Here is a 20,913-nt window from a genome sequence, read left to right as displayed (position 1 = left end):
GTCAACGCCATACATTTGAGTTTAGGCTAACCCTTAAATGCATCGAAACGCAACTTCATTACCCTCCTGTTTATTAATTTGTTAAAGTTAGACATCAGCCATATTCCTCAATCTATTCATTATAATCAATCTAACAAGGAAAATAAAATAATGTCTGTTTTCTAAGTTTTTGTAAAAAGTGTAGGGTCGCTTGTGACCCGAGGGATGTAAGAATGTATGTTTTTTTTCAAGGTGGCAATGTCTGATACAAAATAATGATGTGATGTTTCACTCATGATTACCACTGGCATAAAACAAGAATTACCAGCAAATCTTGAAATGACACAGCGATTTATCGCGGGTATTTTATCGCAATCAAATATTAATGTCACTGATGATGCATCTGGTCAAGAAGCTGCTAGAGATCAAAATTTTGATTTTGAAGATGTTGAAAATTATAGTTTTGAGAATATGGTTGAGATCGTGAATGAGTCAGATGCTGAATGTACTTGGGAAATGAGCTCTGATGAGGACAGTCTGCTCAAATTGAACCCTTTGAAGATTGAAAAGGTAACGAAATTTGCTTTATTTTATTCTTTTGTAATTGTTATGAAAATATCAGCACAGTTTTATACTGGGCTATTGCAGCAGTTAGAGATCATCCATTTTGGAAATAGATCCGGTTCAATAAAGACCCGAATATGTAATAATGATTGGCAGAACATTCATGCATTTAAGGGTTAACTTTTAACCCTGTAGTCCTTTTTTTACTTTACGAGCAAAAAATAGCGTTTTTAATTTTGTCAATTCAAATACATTTGACAAATCAATTAAATTAAGTTTAGTTTACTAAAAGCAAAAAATATATTTTACAGTGTTAAAGCCTGATACTCATGATATAATACTCAACTAATTTTGTCAAGCCTTACATGTTAATAATATTGAGATTTTTTTTTTATTCGTTGTCATCTTGGACTCTAAATGACAGCCAATTAATTCTGAAAAAAACTTTTCCTAACTCTCCCGTGGATCTCTTCAATGGTTGGTTTGAATGCAAATTGCAAAATCACAATAGGTCATGCATTGTTATTGTGATATTTGCTGAGCCATCATGATTTCAGGTTACATGTGTGAGTAGGGAACGGAGACGTTACGTCATGACGAAGAATGGGGTTTCGCTTAGAAAGCCTATCAACAAGAGTATTACAAAACGAGCCAATGGCAAGGAAATGCCATGGGTCTGCGGAATTTGCAAAGTGTAACTCCGCCCCGCCTCGTGATATATAAGGAAGTACGCTGGCAGCATGCAGTTATGTTACCTGCTGAGGAGCCGAAACTGAACTCAGGCTGTTCCAGCGGTACAGCGAAAGTGGCAGGGAGACGTAACGTCTCCGTTCCCTACTCAGGGAATGAGGGTTACATACGTAAAGACGTTCCCTTTTGTAGTCACTACGAGTTACATTGTGACGACGAATGGGGTTCCCAGTAGGGATGTGACGGTGAGAATATTTTCCCACCGGTTAATCGACATGTGACAACAGTGGTAATACCGGTATCAACGGTGGGGGCTTTTAAATCGCTAATTTAAAGGCAAGCGTAAAGTGAGCGCGTTTGCGCAGGCATGCATAATGATGCGGTCGTGCGGAGCAGCACTGTTTGTTATTGTGCACTGACTTGGTGCTAATTTGAAAACGAAACAATTTTTTTTTTACATCGCTTATAAAAAGCTGGTGCGGCAGTGTGCATCTCACTTTCACTTTATAATTTAGTGTCAATTCATCCTTTTCAGGAATGAAGTTAACGAACAACCTCGATTCATCAGGAAACGCCATAGGTCGCTGAATTTCACTGCGCTTCATGAAGAGTTTTTCTTTTGCGTGAAGAAGCCATTCGTCGGAGATGTGTTAGTTAAAAGATAGCGGAGTGCATTCATGATTATTAGGCTACCGGTATAATAATCCTCCTGGCGACGGGTCTAAGTGAGTAATTTACTCTCTTACCTTTGTTCTTTGATTAACATTAATGACACTTTAAGACCAGCCGCTGCTTTTAAGACTGCTTTCATGAGGACACTCGACAAAACTGACATTTTGGCATAATTTGTGTGTGTTATGGTTTGTTCAAGCCCGAAAGAGAACTCGATACTGATGTGCATCTTTTCTGTGGGTCGTGTGTGTGTGTGTGTGTGTGTGTAATAGGCAGGACTTAACGGATACTGCGTAAATATTTTTTTTGCGGTGTCGTGGTGGGCAAGTGATGAAACCGGTGTTGCGAATGTCGTGTAACACCGGTAACACAGACTATCGTAGCAAGCCTAGTTCCCAGTCTAATCACGCCACCTCGGCTGTCTTCCAGTGCCCTGCGTAAGTCTGAGCTCCCTATCGTGAGACTAGCACGGACGAAGGACTCCTACTTAACACAGGAATACCAAGGTACAATGGGAAGCATATACCAGAGGAGATATGCAACACAATGCCTACCCAAAGGGAGGACTCAGGAATTCACATATGGCCCGAGAGGGGGTAACATATGGATAAACACTGGAATATCCAGCCCGTAGGGTGGAATCTTTCAACTCCAGGGGTGGCAAGGTGGCTTGCCAAGGGAAAGACACATGCTCAGAGAGGCTTACAGTGGATATACACACGTGGGGGTCGCCCAGGGGCGAACCATGCACATGGAGGCACCTAGCCAACGTGAAAGCTGCCGCATGCATAGACTCTGGCGTTGACGTCAGCAGTGCTGGAGGAACTCAGGGCTTCTCGGGAAACTCACCTGAGGTACACCCTCGTGTAATATCACACATATCCAGTCCGAGGAGTGGAATGGCGAGCAAGTGATGACACCTGTTACCGGCCACTGGGGGCGAGTACATGAAAGGACACTGGCTCCACTCAGAGATTGTAGAATCTTGCGAATGTGTTGAGTGTCGCCCAGCCTGCAGCTCTGCAAATGCCTGTTAGCGAGGTGCAATGCGCTAGAGCCCAAGAGGAAGCCACACTCCGAGTGGAGTGGGCCTTCACACCAAAGGGGCATGGTCGACCTTGCTGCGGGTATGCCAAAGCAATGGTGTCCACTATCCAGTGAGACAGCCTTTGCTTGGAGAGAGCCTTTATCTTCAGCTTCCCACCATAACAAAGAGCTGGTCTGAGGTCCTGAAACACTGCGTTCTGTTTACGTAAGCATGGAGGGCACGTACTGGACAGAGCAGTGCCAAGGCTGGGTCTGCCTCCTCCAGGGGCAGCCCTTGCAGGTACACCGCCTGGTCTCGAAAGGGAGTGGTGGGAACTTTGGGCACGTTTTCAGGCCGGGGCCTCAGGATCACGTGAGAGTTAGCTGGCCCGAATTCCAGCCAAGCTTTGTCAACCGAAACTGCCTGCAGGTCCCCTACCCTCTTGATGGAGGCCAATGCAACCAGGAGCGCTGTCTTCATAGACAGGATCTTAAGCTCGACTGTTTGCAAAGGGTCAAAGGAAGCTCTTTGCAGGGCAGATAAGACCACTGCGAGGTCCCAAGAGGGTAAGAGGGTAGAGCGTAGAGGATTTAATCTCCTGGCTCCCCTCAGGAACCTAATGACCAGGTCATGCTTCCCCAAGGACTTACCGTCATCTGCGTCATGATGTGCTGCGATAGCAGAAACATACACTTTCAGGGTGGAGGGAGACAGCCTTAGCTCCATCCCTTGTTGCAGGAAGGAAAGCACGACACTGATCAGGCATTTTCTGGGGTCTTCTTAGCGAGAAGAGCACCAGGTGACAAAGAGGTTCCAGTTCAATGCATAGGCAAGTCGAGTGAACAGTGCTCTAGCGCAGGGGTTTTCAAACTTTTTGTGTGTGTTGACCACTATTTGTAATCAAGAATTTTCGCGGACCACCTCATAATACACATAATAAAATATGTCTACACACAGTCCTACCTGAGTTAATCCGCACCTCTAAATAGGCTTACTAGCACTAAAACTATAACTGGTCATCACATCAGTACAACAGGCTTGTTAAAAGAAAGTTTCCTGCACACAACGGCTGCCACATATTTAATTTATTTATTTACTCAAATAAATACACATTACACATTACCCCGAGGGCATAATCAGGTTCATTTGAACAACGGGCTTATTTCCATAGCAATGGAGTTTGAAATCCATACAGTAATAAGAACACTTGGATATAGCCTAGTCAACATTTCAAAACCTTTAGCGATTTTAGGGGATTATTAATCTTCAGAGTTTTACAAGACCTCAAAAAGTAGGCTTGAGTTTGTCCACTTAACAGCACATCCGCAAAACATTTCAGAAACGTGAGATCAAGAAACTAACTGGAAATTAAAATAATAACAGGCCTTATTCATTCCATTTATAAACATTTATTTACCTCTGCCGCTGCCTCTTTTTTCTTCAGAGGACCTGTTGCTATCCACCGATCCATGTTGTGGTTCTAACGTCACTGAACTTGAACGTCACGGCCGAGCGCCACTAGCCTATTTTAGTAATCACACAATAACTTGACAATTTAATTTAAATTTTATATCAATATAGGCCTACATATTCTTTTTACTTTTTATTTTTTTATGGGAATTTCCTGGTAAAATGAAATAAAAATATTTCATTATTATTTAATATTTTATTTTGCCTTTCCACGGATCACCTTCAGTACCCTCACGGACCACATTTCGGGAATTGCTGCTCTAGCGGAAGTGATGGTAGCCATCACCGTTGTCTGTCAGGACTAATACGTGTTGACTCTTGAGCAACGCCCGGAAGCGGTGCAGAGAGAACTGTACTGCCAGCAACTGGCAATTGACATGCTAAAGGCGCTGGGGTCCTGTCCAGGAGCCCGTGGCAGCATGTCGCTGGCACATGGCATCCCAGCCTGTGGTGGAGGCATCTGTTGAGACAACAACATGCCTGGAAACTCGTTCTAAGGGTATTCGGGCCTGTAGAAAGGAGAGGTTCGACCACGGGGTGAAGATCTGGAGCATGCCTGGTTGCCATGCCCATCCCGGAGCACCGGATCCCTGTGTTCGCAAACCTGGTCTTGAGAGTGAGCTAGGAGCAGCCAGTCATCGAGATAGATCAGGATGCGAACCCCATGTTGCTGGAGTGGCACAAGGGCTGCCTCGACGACTTTCGTGAAGACGTGAGGGGACAGGGCTAACCCGAATGGGAGAATCGTGTACTGGTATGTCTACGCCTCAAAAGCAAACCAACGAAACGGTTTGTGTCGAGGAATGGAGACATGAGAGTACGCGCCCTTCAGGTCGATCGCTGCAAACCAATTCAACGGACGAACACATTCGAAAATGTGTTAAGCTGTCAACATCTTGAACGGAAGCCTGTGAAGGGTTCGGTACAAGACACGCAGGTCCAGGATTGGCCGTATCCCACCGCTCTTCTTGGGTACAATGAAGTAGCATGATCTTGCATGATGCTTGAATCAGCCCTAACCTCGTGCATGTCAGTGAGCGCCCTGGCCTGGAAGACCTAAAGGATGACCATAGCATGCAGTGAGGCGGTAGCCTGCCCCGCAGCTCTATAGGCCTTTCCCACCAGAGTAGACAAAGACCTACAGGCATTGGAGGGGTGCTTAGGGTCATCATGCCAGGTGGAGGCGCTGTGGGGACACAGATGTGTTGCCACAGAACACTCCAAGGGGGGAACCACAGTGTACCCTTTGGCCACGGCCTCTGCAAGGGCAGAGAGGTGGAAGAGGCAGCTGAGCAGTCGCGAAAAGTCAAAGGAGATTCCCATGATCTCATGACCTCTTCATGCAAGTCCGGGAAGAAAGGAATTGAGAGCGGGTGCTGACTGGTGTCAGCACGCGCCGCCCCCAAAAACCAATCACGCCCTGAGCGCTCGGGACATGGCAGAAGGTTCCACTGTGCAATGTGAAAGAGGCGTGTGTGGACCGAGGAGAATTTGTCGGGTTGTTCCACAACAGCTGCCTCGGGTCACCCTGGCCACCAGCCAAAGTATTCCCTCTCGTGGAGAAAATAGATTGGGGTGTGGATGAGGGAACTCTCGCTCTTGTGAGGTCATTGAGTCTCGACCGCAACATTGCGATGGTCATGTTCCCGCAATGAGAACATGAGGTCTGGGCGTGATCTAAGCCCAAACACGCCAATCAGCGTTCATCCCATCAGCAGAATCAATCTGACGACCGTACCCAGAAATACACGGGCTAAACATCTTTAAAAATACATCCCACATGCAACCTCTTTTTGTGAGAGGAAAGCTCGCAGCAGTGCTGAAATGCCCAGGGAGAAACACACAAGCTGTTGCAAACCACTGCACAGATCAGCAGGCAGGAATGTGAAACTCGATGGAACACACCGTCACACCAACACCGACTGGAAGCTAGTCGTCTAGAAGAAAAGGCTGCAGGAATGAAGAGGACCTCTTGGGTCCGAAGCGGAAACATAGCTGCATGCTGCCAGCGTACTTCCTTATATACCCACAAGGTGGAGCGGAGTTACGCTATGCAAATTCCGCAGACCCATGGCATTTCCTTGCCATTGGCTTGTTTTGTAATACTCGAAGTTGATAGTCTTTCTAAGCGAAACCCCATTTGTTGTCACGACGTAACTCGTAGTGACTACGATAGGGAACAACAGTAACGTAATCAAGTTTTAATTATATTCATTCATTTATTTATTTTTTTAAATAGCAAGCTGCTTCTAATGTTTCCCAATGGGATTGTTTATGCGAGCAGTTACTCAGGTTTACCTCTCCTGTCTATTTGATTTACTGAAGTCCTCTATCTTCTTTCCTCCACTTTAATCATTCCCCCCGAATTATGTAAACATGATTCGAAGGAACCATCACTGAAATGATAATCAATAAATGCACAATAACAGTACTGAGAGTTAAGTATAGTGTATTTGTTTTCTCAACAAGAGTACTCTTATCTGGCATCCCGTAAATATGATCACAGTGAATTTGAAAGTGGGAGGTCTTAGCAAGGGCAGTGTAAGTTCAGCGGCCGTCACTTCAAGTTTAGTTCTGCAATGACCGCAGTTTCACATCTGCCCTTAAGACCTCAGACTGCCTGGTTAACACATCTGCCAAATATTTAACACAAAATAAATGGCTTTGAAGGCCACAATAATGAAAATGATTTATTATTTATCTGGTTTATACTAAACAAGATGGGAGTGGACGGATAATCTTGTACAAATAAGGAAACAGAAGACAGTGAATGTGATCACAAACTTGTATTTATTTATTTATTTATTTATTAAATAAAGGATCTCCATTTTGTTGCATCAGTACACTGTTGGTGATTTTTCTTGCATTAGTATTTTAACTATTGCACTTAATAGATATGCGTATGAAAAATGCCCACTTAACAAAAAGTTATCACAGCCAAAAGCCTGTACTACTGGACATACAGCACCTTTAAAACTTTTCTAGGTGCAATGACAAATGATCAGTTCTTATCTTAGTTGAACAACGGAAAAAAAAACTGGCCTGTAAATAGCTATTACCGATGCCTTGAGAGATGTATTGGTTCCTTCAGTTGTTACCATCTGTACATATGTTAGACCATTTTTAGACGTTATGATTACTTTATTTCAGTTGTACCTTCATTACCTCTCCCAGGTTGTCTACTGAACCAGTATCAATCTTACACAGAACCACTGTTTAGGCAGACTTCTTGTGTTCAAATTTGCTGATCTCTACTTTATTTGAATAATGTTATTATTGTGCTTGAGTATTGATTCTGCACCAATGGCATTGCTCACTTTTGTATTACAAGTTAAAAGGAAGAAGGAGAAAGAATTATGTGATATTAATGCTTGTAAGATTCATGAAAATGTATGAAAAAAATACAGTGTTTATCATTGTGGACAAAAATAATAATCTTGAAGTGTTTCTCTTTGAGATGGCATCAGATGGCATCATCTATGTTAAATAATACTTACAGCCAAATGTTGTGGAGAAAGATATTCTGATTTCATGTGCTAGATTGAACAAATGGGTCTAATGATTTTAAAAGGAAGAGGATCTGGAAGAATCTGGGAATAATATTCAGGTTTATCAGATGACCTGATTATGACAGAGAATCTCTATTACAGGCCACTGCTAATTACGGTCACTTCTTCCTTTCACGGTCGCAGAAATCTTTTGGGTGCTTAGGAGAAAGGCTGGGAGGCTAAAAGGCTGGACCAATGCATGTGAGAACAGCAAGTGGTATTGTTAGGATAATCAGCTCCTGTCTCTAATCAAAAGGCTCACGTTTCACAGACAAAATCAGCTCAAAGTGGACTTCGAAACATTTTCAAGCAGAGGGGGGAAAACATATGGTTCTGGATAAGCCTTTTCACATGTCTGAAACTATTGAGGTCACAGACCTAGACGTTTGTGGAAAAAGTGTAAATGTACTATATAATGGCCACAAAATATATGGGTCTAATTTAATTTGAGATAACAAAGTCTCATTTTGGAGTTGGTTGTTTTTTGTTTGCTTATCCTACATGTGAATTTACAGTCACACAGTTGAATAAATAAGCATATTTAATTACAGTGCAGATTTCCCATCTGATTATTTAAAATGCTGATTGCAAGCAGTTTAAACAAATATAAAAAGTAAATTTATTGTCAAACAATTTCTATTCATATATATATATATATATATATATATATATATATATATATATATATATATATATATATACTGTATATATATATATATATATATATATATATATATATATAGCCTATATAGTAGGTCATCTTGATCAACATATTAAAATATTGTGTTTTATAGCATTATTCATATAAAACACAATATTTTAATATAGTGATCAAGATTTCCTACTATTTGATAGCTATTAAATACATTTTATTAATGAAAGTTAGGCAAGTGTTACCAATAATCTTACTGTTTATGTCCAAAAAAACAACACAACATTAAGTAATCCAGTGTTGAAGTATTAAAGTTGTTTATTGGGGAATGTAACTTCCAGCCAATCAGAATGTTGGGAACCTCCTCGGTCCAAAAGCGCATGCCATATAAATTCTCAATCGACTGTGAGGTCTTCACTGTCATAAAAACACTAAAATGCTAGACTCGCTGACATTTCTATTTGAGAAATTCTTTATTTTCTCAAATTTTAATCTTTTTAAAAGTATATGGCAGGGGACGGAGGAGTGTGCTGTGAGATGTCCAATGCTCAGGAGAGGAGATCTATTGGAAGTGCAGCGCACTCTCTTTATTCATTACGGCATTTATCTGGGCGAGAACAGAGTGGCGCACCTGATGCCTGACATCATGCCCATATTAACTAACGACAAACAGGTCATTAAACCCGTTGTCACCAACAAAAGACTCATTTTAGGCTGCATTTACAGAAACGCGAGTATACGGGTCGATTCGGTTGAAGATTTCGCGTATGGAGCTCAGATTCTTGTGAATGATATGGATATGAAAATGAAGTGTCAAGCACTGGCGAGCGAAGACGTCGCGAGAAGAGCAGAGAAACTGGTCGGCGACATTCCGTATAGTTTGTTATGGAATAATTGTGAACATTTCGTGACGTATTGCAGGTACGGTACACCTGTGAGCCAGCAGACAGAGAGGGTGAGTTATCTTTAATACAGAACGTATAAAATACAGCTTAGAACATACCTTAGTCTGTTGTACTTAATAATTAAAATGGTATATTTAATATTAATATTAATTAGTAGGCAAATGTCAATATTGGATAAAAAATGATAAAATATTAATAAAATGATGATGATGATGATTTGGATTTGGACAAAGTCTGTTAATGATATCTTTAATGTATTTTCTTGAACAGTTCTGTGACTGTCTAAAAAACATCATTCGGGACCAGAGAAGTGTGGCCTTAGTCGTTGGGATGGGAGTGACATACATCCTTTGCTTTGGCATGGCACCTTCAACTACATTACCCACAATCCTTATTCCCTTCATTCTGTGGATGGCTGGCTGAGAGACAATTTCAATCGACAACAACACAGTCCAGTCTTAAAGGGGACAAAACACAACAATGCAATGCATCAGTGCAGAAGTGGAATATGTGTATGCAAAGTCTGATTATGTAGTCAAGCAATGTTTTAGCATATAGTTTGCATTTTGTCTCTATATAGCCTACGTTAAATTGTAAGCTTCATCATTAAAGCAATTCATGAAAACATGCCATTAGCTCTAGCTTGCTGCATATTTTCCATTTTAAATCATAAACTTAAAATTGGTAAAGCCAATATTGTTGTAGCTTAAAGTTACAGATTTAATGTGCTAAAAGTGCCTTTAAAACATACATTGTAGTTTTTTTTATCATTATTGTTATGCTTGATTGTGAATTTTGTACAGTTATAATATATATTTAATACCTTAAGTTCCTGAACAAGAACCAGAAGAAGAACATTTAGACATGATGAATGCTAGTAGATGTGTAAATAGTATTTCTGGGTTGCTGTAAACAGTTGATTTGATTTATTACCATATTTTTTTTATCAAAATAAAGCCAAAATGTTTGAATTCCAAACATTCTCAATGTTTGACCTGTGGTTGAAACTGTGGAATTTGCAAAGGTTCTATAATCTGAGCTGTGCACCTGTTTTACCATCATTTAGTGTTTTTAGGCCAGGTCAATGTTCTTTTTTTTTTTTTTTTAAGAAATAAAGTATATTTCCAACTTTTATAGCAAAGTTCTTCTTGACATTAAATCATACACAATAAAAATGAGAAACATTTTAATTATTGAATTATGTCACTTTAGGATGGATGTGGGTATGATTTAATTGGCAATGTTCACAAAAAGTGTTCGAATTTTATTTAGAAAGTAGTAGTGTTTGGGTCTAATTCAGTGGTTCTCCACCCTGTTGTCCCACAATTAAAGACAATCTTAAGAGTGCCCTCTACATATTTTATCTGGTACTCCTGCTTTAATGATGAATAAGCTTCTTGTTTTCAAATATATTATTACCAGAAACAAGAAGTGGCTGTAGATTAAAACAAAAAAGTACTGTGATGTTTTTTGTTGTTACATACATTTCAAGAACTGTGCATTTTTAAAATCAGTTGTTGAGGGGACAATAAAAAAAGTAAATAAAAAATAAATTATATGCCCTCAACAATATGAAGTTATACATTTAACATGTTGTTTATATATAGCCTATGTATATATATATATATATATATATATATATATATATATATATATATATATATATATATATATACATTTAAAATGATTTAGATTAATTTTATATCGGCAAATAGCTCATCTTGTTTACAAAGGATTTTTACACCAACAGCACCCACCATTATCTGCTTTGGGCAGATTGATGACAAGAAACCAGTCTAGTACATGATACAGCTGGAAGAGTAAAAATGCTCAATTTAGCTTTTGATGCAATCGACCACAGTTTGAGTCTGCCTTTTCCTGATCCCATTCTTCTCCCTTTTCCCATTGCAAATTAATGCATTAAACTCAATTTATTACCTCACTAAAAACCGTGGCTCCCTTCCTGCACCTTCTAGGACACCTTTACTGCAGGCTGGTAAGGGGGATTTGTAAGGGTGGGCTTTGGGGATAGAGACAAGTAGGTCCCATTAAGGTAGCATCCACTTATAATTTTAATAAATATGACCGTACATAAAGGAAAGGCGACTGCAGCCTTCCCAAATGGCACCGTTGGATGTGCGTCTGGCAGAAATGCCTTGCAGATATTCATACCTGTGGTTACAATTTTTGTAATTGTACAAGTACAAATGTGCAAAGAAATGTTTTTTTTTAATTTATTTTTTAAACTAACTGTAAATAGCATCTAATGTCCCCTTGGAAGTTTTCTGAAGCCCCCTCAAAGTCAGAGTACAATCAAAGTTTCACTACTACCAATGAATACACTTACATCTCTAACACTCTTATATGAACAAAATATGTTGAGTGAATGATAGCATAGTTATAGTATAGAAAATAATGCCTCATAATAATAATGCCTCATATACCTCATAAATACTATAAGCATGTATAGCATTTCTTATTAAAATATTTGTTTGGTTTTGAGTTGTCATATCAGTACTTTTAATATTGAGGTTCTCAACTGCAAGGTCTTTCAACAGAAGTGCAAAGCCACACTTGTGAAAGACTCTCATTAGTAATGTTCATCCAGGCAGGCCTATCCCTGACCAGACTTTGTATATAAATGACAAACTGTCATGATACATTTGAATTTAATTCTTGATAGCATCCTCTTCCTCAGGGTGCATACATTCTTCTAAAATTGTTCTGTTCAACCTATTTCATCATAAGCATTATACAACCAGCACTCTGTGATAATCTCAATATTGACCAGGGACTTTTACCTTCTGGCAATTAAGACTGACTTATTCAGCAGGCCTATTAATATCTTTTCAGACACAATGGGGCTTATATAAAACTTGTGAAATCACCTTGTTGTAGTCAACATGTGATGCCCAAAAGCTGCTTAATTAAACAAACCACATCACTCCTCCCAGAGCAGATCAAATAAATTGAGTAGATGTGAAGTGAACAGCATCATTGTCCACTGCCTTCCACCATGATCGCTCTCAGATTGTTTAATTTGTTCTTCATCAGAACAAATTATTAGGAACACTGGACAATAGGAAACACACACCAGATAACTTTTCTACAGTTTTTGATTATTCGGACGTCTTGCAGGACATTCTCGTCGGAGGGGCAGAAGATGTGCTCTCCTAATTTAGAGGAACATTTCATAAACTGTAACCCTTTCTACTCGCCTCGGGAGTTTTCCTCTTTCATTCTCGTGAATGTAGGCTATACATCCCTCCAGACGCGTGCGTGAGCGCGACGCTACAACAGCTGGCTGAACAAATAGCTGAAACAGAACAAAGGTATCCTGACTCTCTTTTAAGAGTTTGATTGCACTGATTGGACTGTTTTTGAAGCTGCTACCAACGGATGAGCTCACAGATACTGTAACATCATATACAAGTATCTGTGAGGATACATGCATTCCTACCAGGAAATTCTTATCATTTAGTAATGATAAACCATGGTTTACTGGGAAACTCAAACACCTTCGTCATGCCAAAGAGGATGCTTATAGAAGTGGGGATAAAATCTTGTATAACCAGGCCAGAAACAGACTGACAAAAGAGATCAGAGTTGCTAAAAGAATCGACTCTGAAAAACTGAAAAACCAGTTTTCACCCAACGACCCATCATCAGTCTGGAATGGCCTGAGGAACATCACCAACTACAAGTCACCATCCCCCCGATCTGTGGACAATCAACACCTGGCTGATGATTTAAACTCATTTTATTGCAGGTTTGAAAAGCCCTCATTCACACCACACACCGGCTCTGACCTGCACTTCACGCATTCACCATCACCTCCTGCACTCCCATTACTTCCCCCTCCTGCCATCCAACCTGAGCTTAAGGTCTGTGTGGAGGACCTGAGCAGAGTCTTCAAAAAACAGAAGAATAGGAAAGCCTCAGGCCCAGACGGCATCTCATCTGCTTGTTTAAAAGCCTGTGCTGACCAACTGGCCCCGGTCTTCACGCAGATCTTCAATAGATCATTGGTGCAGTGTGAAGTTCCCTGCTGGTTCAAATGCTCCACTATCATTCATGTCCCCAAAAAACCCAAAATCACTGGACTTAATGACTATAGACCTGTCGCTCTCACGTCTGTGGTCATGAAGGCGTTTGAAAGACTGGTGTTGGCCCACCTGAAGGACATCACTGGACCCCAGCTGGATCCCTTTCAGTTTGCTTACAGAGCAAACAGGTCTGTGGATGATGCAGTCAACATGGGACTGCATTATATCCTGCAACATCTCGACAGACCAGGGACTTATGCAAGGATCCTCTTTGTGGACTTCAGTTCGGCCTTCAATACCATCATGCCTGGTCTTCTCACAGCCAAACTGACCCAGCTCTCCATACCATCCTCGATCTGTCAGTGGATCACCAGCTTCCTGACGGACTGGCAGGAGCGAGTGAGACTGGGGAAACTCACATCCAGGACTCTCACCACCAGCACGGGGCACCAAGGGTGCATTCTCTCCCCACTGCTCTTCTCCCTGTACACTAATGACTGCACTTCTAAAGACCCCACTGTCAAGCTCCTGAAATTTGCTGACGATAACACTGTCATCGGTCTCATCCAAAACGGTGACGAGTCTGCTTACAGACTGGAGGTTGAACAGCTCGCTGTCTGGTGCAGTTATAACAACATTGAGCTGAACACGCTCAAAACAGTGGAGATGATCGTGGACTTCAGGAGGAACAGCCCAGCACTCCCCCCACTCACCATCATGAACAGCACTGTGGAAGCAGTGGAGTCATTCAGGTTCCTGGGCACTTCCATCTCTCAGGACCTGAAGTGGGACAATCACATTCACTCCATTGTGAAAAAAGCCCAGCAGAGACTGTACTTCCTTTGCCAGCTGAGGAAGTTCAACTTGCCACAGGAGCTGCTGATTCAGTTCTACTCAGCCGTCATTGAGTCTGTCTTATGCACTTCCATTACTGTCTGGTTTGGTTCAGCTACCAAATCAGACATCAGGAGACTACAACGGACAGTCCTGACTGCGGAGAGGACCATTGGTGCCCCCTGCCAAACCTCCAGGACCTGTACTCTTCCAGAGTGAGGAAGAGAGCAGGTAAAATCATCACAGACTCCACTCACCCGGGACACCACCTGTTTGAACTGTTACCGTCAAGACGGAGACTTAGATCACTGGCCACAAGAACATCTCGGCACAGGAACAGTTTCTTCCCACAGGCCATTTCCCTTCTGAACAGTTAACACTCCTCCCAAGGCATATGCCTTAAGTGCAATACTCCCACTGTTTAGTGCAATACCCTACAACTCAGGTGATACTTATATGTAGATTTATTTATTTATAATATTCAAAACACTATAAATATGTTCATAATCTGTTAATCTGAAAATGTCTATTCTGACTAAACCCAACTGTGATACTTTTATTCTCATATATTTATATTTTTATTTTTTATTCTTATAATTTGTAGTATTATGTTTCTTGTTGTACTTGTATTTGTATATGTCCACTGGAAGCCTCAGTACCAAAACAAATTCCTTGTGTGTGCAAGCACACTTGGCAATAAAGCTCTTTCTGATTCTGATTCTGATCACCTCAACACTGGAGGATGAGTGTGAAGAAGACAGAGGGATGAAAACTTACGACATCTCCCTTCACAAGCACGTGACCTTTTGGTGGTGTCAAGGACTATTTTGAAACATTTTGGAATCTACTTAGGTGAAGGTCGCGTCGCTCATTTTATTCACTAAAGAAAAGTCCATTGCTGAGCATATGGTGACCAACAAAAGACTGATTTTTGTAGTTTTGGCCAAGGCAGCCAGTGTTCGTGTAGACCCTTTGGCTGATTTTGCATATGGTGCTCAGATTCAGGTTAATAGCACAGATAGTATGGTCAGTGTACAGCCACTGAATGGAGAGAAAGTGGCACAGAGAAGCTGATTGGATCTTTCTACTACAGCTTACTGTGGCACAACTGCAAACACTATGTCATGTATTGCCACTATGGTGTTGCATTTAGCTTCCAAACCTTCCAGGTAAGAAACAAACAAACAAACAAACAAACAAACAAACAAACAAACCAAAAAAAAAAACAGGGTGGAGGGTGATATATGTGGAATAAATACAAAAGTTTAGTGTTGGCAATATTTTTTAAGTCTCTTATGCTCACCAAGGCTGCAATTATTTGATAAAAAATACTGTAATATTGTGAAATATAATTACAATTTAAAATAGCTGTTTCCTATTTGAATATATTTGACATGTAATTTATTCCTGTGAGGGTAAAGCTGAATTTTCAGCGGCGATTAATTTAGTATTTAGTGCTACATGATACTTCAGAAATCATTCTAATATGCTAATTTGGTACTCAAAAAACATTTCTTTCACTTTAAGCGCCCCACTGCATTTATTTATTTGTCCATTTTTGTTTCCAAATTCCAAGCAGGATATCACAATATCCTCCTACACAAGTACTGATTATCTCTAATTTGAATATGTCAGTGAACTCTTATCCTCATGGTTTAGTCCCCATAAATAGAGCCGAGAAAAGACGTGCACATCTTGTGCATTTTGTAGTAACCTTAACCACATGTGCTATGAAAAGCTGCTGAATGCAACAAACACACAGGATAACTGTCAGAGCACAAAAGCCAATTTTGAGCCATAACAACAGTTATGAGTCTTGTATTTGGAGTCTGTCTTGCCAAACAGCTAAGGCTATGATTATGCTATGAATGAAAATTTGATTAAATTATTTACTTCATAAGGTAACATATGGACTAACAATGACAATAGTATTTAGAAATCTACTATTTTTTTCACATTTCAAGTTGTATAAATGAATATTAGATTAAAGTGTATAACTAGATTTTAATTTTAAAATAACTGTTATTTATAGACTAAATTCGATAGGCGTAAGTAACATAAAAATGTAATTAAATTTTGTTCATTGCTAGTTAATGATACTTCAGGCATTAACCAATGTTAACGAATTGAATCTTTTTGTAAAGTGTTACCAACAAATATTTTTTACACAACAACATTCAATAAAATAATGTAAAAGGAGCATGGTTCTTTTCTTATTAAATGTGATGAGCTTTTTTCATTTGCTTTTACATTTCCAATTGATTTTAAAATAATAAAAACCTAAATTCCAGTATACTCCTTTATATCTGAATAAATTCTGAAAAGGTGACAATGAAAAAGCCATTTTATTTAGCATTTTGAATAGCATCAAACAACAGTACCAACGCCATCTAGTGGACAGTTGTAATGCATTACCTTACACAGTGACAGAAAGAATCATCAGTTTGAAAAACCTTCAGCAAAGGTTTTTAATATACAACACAAACATCAAATTCCATTCTAATAATATCCTCTCTCCCTCTCTTTCAGTTCTGCAAAACTGTTAGGACAATTCTCTTGAGCAGGAAGAAGTCAGCTATAATCGGGGTCTTCATCATTTTATATCTAGGCACTATGGCACCTCTCACCACCCACCCTATTGTCATCATTCCCTTTACCATCTGGATGGCATTTTGAAGACACTCCGGGTGGAATTTGTCCTTCAATGTTGATCCAGAAATTGCCACAAAAGCATCAAAGCATTTACTCTGTCACCAACTGCCCTTCAATACACAGGCTATAAAATATCTTGGTATCTGGGACAATATGTGTCTGGTATGCAAACTATAGCCTAAATGTTACAAGAAGTGGTGATGATGGATTATTCAAATTAAAATTAAAATTTTGATTAAATTGTTGTATGTTATCACATGTCATAGGATATAGGTCCTTCGTCTGATGCTTATCATGAATGTGTATGATAATTATGATTATTAGTTTCATTTAACCATTTTAGCACTATTTTTGTAATAAATAAACCCTTATCATGAGAAAACAACACTATTTGCTATGTTTAATGTGCACCAAGATCGCATGACATCTGCCAATACCCACAGCAGAATTAAACCTTGTAATAAGTGAAAAAGAGAGGAAATCTGTTAGTGGGTATTACTGAAGGAAACAAAACATCAGAAAAAAATCCCAGAACCATACATGTAGTCGATTTAAATTAAAATATGTGAATGTTAATTATACATAAATGCATTAATACTTTATGAAAGCTTCCAGTATTTACCTCTCATCACATGCACTTTTTCAAATCATATGCAATTATCTTTATGAGCAATATAACAAATTCAGTATAATTTATGTCCAAATTTAAGCCAGTGCTATTTCATACTAATGCTATTCAGTAATTATGGGTTACAAAGAAACAGTAAGTAATATTTGGATGGTCCTGAGTGCCATGATGTAGTCAGAAAGAATTACTAATGGGGATAATTATGATGAATGGCAGTTATTGGAGAGATGCTGCATACAGTGTTTACAATAGCTAGAGTCCTACACTGAGCCTGGGGGAAATTACTTAAAGGAAATTCGTACTGAATCCACTTAAATAGGTTCTAATCAAGCTTGTTTGTTTGCAATTATAATAATGGCATCATTTAGTTATTATTAGATTAATTGAGCATACAGGTACTATTTCATATTTGAATTAATTTGGACGCATTACATGCAAGAAACAAATAATTTTTAAGTTGATGAAGTAAATTTGAGCATACATTTTTCAAAAGAAGTTTCTTTATTTACATTTGAGATAATTACTGAGAGAAATATCCTAAATTATATAATATATCTTGCAAATATCCTAAAGTATAAGGTCGTGAATCTGTCATATTGAAATAAACTGCAGATAAAAAGCTGCTCTGATCATAAAAACAATTACTCTAATAAGTTATAACTGTAGTCCCACTTTGACTATGACATATATATATATATATATATTTCTTTATATTTCATGGTGTTATATTTTTACCGTGAAGTAAAACAGCTAACAGCACTATAGATCACTGGATTAACATCAGAACAGAAGCAGCGCTTTAGGGAGCTGGTTATTTCTGTCTTTGTGTTCTCTGTAATGTTGTTGCACTGATGTCAATTTGCCTGGCTGGACATTTACCTCAGTCTCTAAAAGTGAATGGAAATCTATACCAATTAATTATACAGCCAATAAGAGACTAAAGCTGTCATTATTAGAAACCTATTGCACTGCGATTTAGGGGTGTTTAGCTGTATTACTGTACATATGCCATAGCAACCAAACTGCAATTACTGTTTCAACAACCTAGAATATGAGAAGAAAAAAAATAAGAAAACAAGTCACAAGACAGATTTCCTGTGGTATGGGCTCCTGAATGAGAAAAATCAGGGATAGGAAAGCTCTAGACAGTTGTTCGTACAATCACTAATAACATGCTGTGGATTTGAATGCTATGGGGTTTGATGTTAATGTTGTTCCAATAATATTAAAGAAAATAGATCACTAAGATTTTACCCAACTCTGCTTTTAAGGAAAATTATTCAAGGTATTTCATTATCCACAATCAAACATAGAAAGTTATACATTTTTTTAATGTTTCATATTTAATTTTATATGTTTCATAATGGATCCACCCAAAATTAAATATATTTCACATGTCTGAAAAGATTATTTTTTTAGGGCTCAACATTTTTAAGATTTAAATAGCACTCAAAGACTTTGTAAACGTAGGCCTAATCCATAAATCAAGCTGTAAAAGTCTTCTGAAGATACACTATTGTTTTATGATCTATTTAATTTAGGCTTTTATTAACATATAAACATTGATCAATGCAAATAAATATGACAAATATGGTAAAAGGACATTCATTAGTGTGTATTCAATAATATTAATTTGTGCTCCAAAGATGAAAGAAAGTCTGAGTTTTGAACAACATGACATGAGTGTAAATTATGAATTTGGGTGAAATATCCATTTAAGGTATGTTCTTGGTCTTACTGTGAACAATTTATTGGTGTGTGTGTTATTCCAAAGAGAGGGGAAAAAAACAAAATGATTCTTAAACCAAAAGTAATTTGCACTTCCTCTGGGTTGCAAATGGTAGTTCATGTTGACGTTATCCTTAATCAATATTCTTTACGAAACACAGCACAACTAATCTAGCTTCTCCTTAAAAGAGTAAATGACTTCAGAACAACCTTATGAAAAAAAAAATCAATGACAGCATCAAATTCAAATTTAGAAAATTAAGCAATTGTGGACAAGAATTGGAAAATGCTAAATCACTCAGATGTTCAATGCTGTGATATTTAACGTGAGCGAGACAAGAATGATTAACAGTTATAGTCTCAGTGCGGTTCCTAAAAGCTGCCCTGTGAAAGATTATAATTGCTGTTTCACTTCGAATCAAAACCTAATGGACTAAAATTCTGAGTTTCTTATGTCTCTGTTTCTTATGTGTAAAGTGGCTGGATGGTTACAACTATCACTGATTAAAACTTTTACTGTATAAGGTCCTTGTTATTACATTCATTACTAATAACATGATCACAAGATAACAACATCATCAGAACACAGCTGTACTCCATCAGATAAAAGCGTGTAATATAAGGGAATAATTCTAAAATACCATCTTTGTAAAAAAAAAATTAAAAAAAATACAGGCATGATGCCATCAACACCCGACAACAGACATAATCAGATCTTATGGCCTACAGCAAAAAAAAAAAAAAAAAAAAGAAGCAAATATTGCTAAGGGCATTATTCCGTTTATTCTGTTTAAATTGAATAGGTCTGGCAACAAAACATAATGTCTCCTTTTTTGATTGCTGACGTCATGTGTCCATCTCTACCTACCTGATGTGGATCAGGAAGACAGACATTTGTACTTTTGTTGATTACATTTTCTGACATTTAAAACCCTCTTTGAATGAAACCCTACCCATACCATCAGCAAAGCTCAGCTGACAATGGAAAAAAGCTGAGAAAACAATGTTAAAAAAAAGGATGTTGTGATGACACTATTCATGAGCTAATTAGCTCTATATTACTGCAGTTATTGGAATAAGAAAATAGATTTATTTTCTTGTCAGCATTTTTTTTTAAAAAACACTTTGTAATAACTTTCATTAACATTAGTAAAGATGATTAGCAAATAATGTATAGACTAGTGCTTCAAAGATTTAAATATCAAGATCCTTAGATTCATTCATTTTAAAAAGAAATATGAATTAACATAATTAAACATTCATAAGCTTCTTATCTGTTATAGTTGTAATTTTAAAGCAAACTGTGGCTCATTATGAAGTCTGATGTCAATCAACAATCTCGCGAGTACTGGTGGATTTGCGCACGTAGATCGTGCAGAGGCAGCCTTTAGACTCCCAGCAGACTCTCAGGGAAGCGGTCCCTTTCCCTTTCAATGTATCAAATTCGTTCGGACTCGTGTTACTGACACTTCTTGCGGTCTGTCATAGGGTTATGTATGTTAATGTTGGATTTGGTCT

At 38.6% G+C, this 20,913-nt stretch overlaps 2 protein-coding genes across 2 annotated transcripts; both read left to right on the top strand.

Annotated features, from left to right (window-relative positions):
- The first annotated feature begins 9,032 nt into the window (after positions 1 to 9,032).
- Positions 9,033 to 10,697, top strand: lrata (lecithin retinol acyltransferase a). The gene is made up of 2 exons (XM_077232218.1): positions 9,033 to 9,557; positions 9,778 to 10,697. The coding sequence occupies exons 1-2, from the start codon at positions 9,039 to 9,041 to the stop codon at positions 9,928 to 9,930; spliced, it is 672 nt and encodes a 223-aa protein (XP_077088333.1). The 5' UTR covers positions 9,033 to 9,038; the 3' UTR covers positions 9,931 to 10,697.
- A 1,826-nt stretch (positions 10,698 to 12,523) lies between these two features.
- On the top strand, positions 12,524 to 17,063 carry LOC143740191 (lecithin retinol acyltransferase). The gene is given in 6 exon segments (XM_077232233.1): positions 12,524 to 12,556; positions 15,111 to 15,183; positions 15,186 to 15,261; positions 15,263 to 15,447; positions 15,450 to 15,556; positions 16,917 to 17,063. Coding segments are annotated over 6 exon segments (621 nt in total).
- The last annotated feature ends 3,850 nt before the right edge of the window (positions 17,064 to 20,913 follow it).

The sequence above is a fragment of the Siphateles boraxobius genome, unplaced genomic scaffold, assembly GCF_051911475.1.
Source record: "Siphateles boraxobius isolate OS27281-9 unplaced genomic scaffold, OSU_SipBor_1 17, whole genome shotgun sequence".
Taxonomy (NCBI): Eukaryota; Metazoa; Chordata; class Actinopteri; order Cypriniformes; family Leuciscidae; genus Siphateles; species Siphateles boraxobius.
Note: the sequence above shows the minus strand (reverse complement) of the source record. Positions and strands in the feature narration are given on the sequence as shown.

What these genes read in the sequence shown, in the direction of transcription:
- lrata (XM_077232218.1), top strand. Translation starts at nt 9,039, where the DNA reads ATGCTAGACTCGCTGACATTTCTATTTGAGAAATTCTTTATTTTCTCA. An exon ending in TGAGCCAGCAGACAGAGAGG is followed by an intron (nt 9,558 to 9,777) that starts GTGAGTTATCTT and finishes TTTCTTGAACAG; the next exon opens with TTCTGTGACTGTCTAAAAAA.